The sequence below is a fragment of the Nematolebias whitei genome, chromosome 2 (genome assembly GCF_014905685.2).
Source record: "Nematolebias whitei isolate Nwh7 chromosome 2, NemWhi1, whole genome shotgun sequence".
Taxonomy (NCBI): domain Eukaryota; kingdom Metazoa; phylum Chordata; class Actinopteri; order Cyprinodontiformes; family Rivulidae; genus Nematolebias; species Nematolebias whitei.
In genome coordinates, this window is record NC_056499.1 from 27164648 (window position 1) to 27166909 (window position 2262).

The window sequence follows — 2262 nt, forward strand, 5'->3', positions numbered from 1 at the left end:
CTGTGGCTGCCTGCCAGGGAGGAGTCGACGGGGGACAGGGCAGCCCCCTGAAACCATCTTATCACCAGCAAACTGGTTGGTCCACTAAAGGAGTGTACTGCTTAGTGGGGAAGCGGTTTACTTGGGACTCCTCAGACTGATGAAGCCCTCCGGATAGAGGGCAAAATGTCTTTCCACAAAAAATAAACTGTCCAGATGACCTGACTGACCATTAGTGGATTTTGTATCTGGATGAATGAGCATGAACTTTGAAATCTAAGCTATCCTGTAAAAAATAAAAATGTGACAAAGTTTTTGTTAAACTGGAAAACAAACATAAAACAGTATTTAACAGTTTTGAGTTAAGGCAATATGTATTTGTTTCATAATTGCTCACCGCTGAAAGGCGTAGGTGGACATTAATGGTTTGCTCGTGTCTGTGTTCTGTCTGTTAGCAAAATATAAACCGCAGGAGGAATTTTTTGGAAACTTTCAGAAAATAATCATTAGATGTACCTTTATAACTGTTTAACTTTTGAAGTCAATCTAATTCAAAATGGCCACCACCGCCAACTGAACGTTTATAAAAAATGGCTACAGTTCAATCAAATTTGAAGATATAGAGCTAAAACATGGTGTGGTAGTAACTGGGAGTCATTCACAACTTTGAGAGTGACATATTGCAATATTGCGTAAGATTTTGTCACGTTATTTTCAGTTTGACCAAAAAAGGTACAACTCCGTCACAAGATGATCTTAAATTGTGGGCAATATACATTCTTTCAAAGACTAGGTGTTTAATTTATGAATATATGTTTAAGAGAGTTCAAGTTGAGAATTTTAGTTTTAGTGTTATGCTGGTTTTATGCTAACCCTAACACACACACACACACAATTTGGTCACCAAAAAAGAACACTTTCTGGGGCCGCCCCTGGTTTGCACCTCGATTTTTATTTTCTTTAATCCGGATCAGTGTCCGCGTGCAACAATCATCAAAACTAATCATGAAAACGAACATCCTTGATCTGACCACTTCAAAACAATCGTTTCCTCTTTGGGCACGTGCGCAATAACCTCCCTCCTCCAGCTAAACAACGAAAAGCTCATTATCCAATTAACGGCGTTAACAGGTGTGTGTGCGCGTGTTCCGGGAGGGGGAGGGGTCGCCCTGGACAATTCCCCCAATTAGTAGAGTGAGCACGTGAATCTGCTCCCCTACTTACACAGGCAGAAAGGGCCACGCGTGTCTTCACAAACACAGACACTCCGTGCGTGCGCTGACAGCCAAACCCCGCAGAAACATGCACGCTCTAGTGAACGCCTTCATGCGCTGTCTCTCCTTCCTCCTGCCTCCTCCTTGGCTCTGTGTCAGCGTCTGCCTGTGGGTTGGGAAGGACTGTGAGGACGCGCTGCGGCGGCCCAATCCCCGAGCTCGTTTCAGAAGCGCAAAGCTTCTTACATATGAGGAAGTTGCAGCAGTCGGAGCAGCGGCTGTAGCGGAAGCACAGGGAGGCAGCTCCTCGCGCTCACCAGCTCCAGGCTGCGTCTCGCCGGCCGCTCCAAGCCCCGCCGCTCCTCAGGGCCCTCCGCAGGCTCGGATCTGGACCGGGGCTCTCTGGCGAGCCGTGGAGCGCGTCCTCGGAGCCCCCTGGGTCCTGTTCCTTGGTCGCTGGAGTCCGAGGAAGCGTCGAGTAGCTGTGCGCGCCCCGTGTCCTCCTCCTCCTCCTCCTGTCTGTGTGCTCGAACCGAGCCAGATTATTCCGAGCTTCACCCAGGGAGGAGGCGCCGCTGTCACCTCGGACTGGGAGGCACCAGGTGGGGCCACCTTGACTCGCTCCAGACACGCGATCGTGATGAGTGGCTCCGTGGGGATCCCCGGCGCCCACTCGGCGGAATGCGCCTCAGGTGAGTCCGTGGAGCAGCAGCGGGGCGTGGATGAGGTCATCACCGTGGACCAGCTCTCCCAGGAGATGGGCACGGTGACGATCACCGTGGCCATCCAGGCGGCGGAGGACGAGGAGCCGGAGGAGGAGTCCTCCAACAACAACGTGGACTGTCTCCGAGGCAGCTGCAGCGAGGACGAGGCCGGGAGACATGACAAATCAAGGTATGTGGGCCACTTGAACTTTCACTGTAGTTGGTGAAAGCCCAGTTTCCCCAGCTTCATTAATCAGCTGCTGGAGGTCTAGTTTGTTTAGCTGATATATCAGCTGATGTGTAGCTGCACAACAAGGTGCACGGTGATGGTGAAACGCACAAACGCTCCACACATTATCTACTGT

At 50.6% G+C, this 2262-nt stretch overlaps 1 protein-coding gene across 1 annotated transcript in view; it reads left to right on the forward strand.

Moving 5' to 3' along the window:
- The first annotated feature begins 1183 nt into the window (after window positions 1-1183).
- Window positions 1184-2262, forward strand: part of larp6a (La ribonucleoprotein 6, translational regulator a) — a 76171-nt gene continuing 75092 nt past the window's right edge. The window contains exon 1 of the mRNA XM_037691052.1: window positions 1184-2087. Within this exon, the coding sequence (XP_037546980.1) occupies window positions 1282-2087 (806 nt within the window). The 5' untranslated portion in view covers window positions 1184-1281. The remainder of the gene's footprint in view (window positions 2088-2262) is intronic.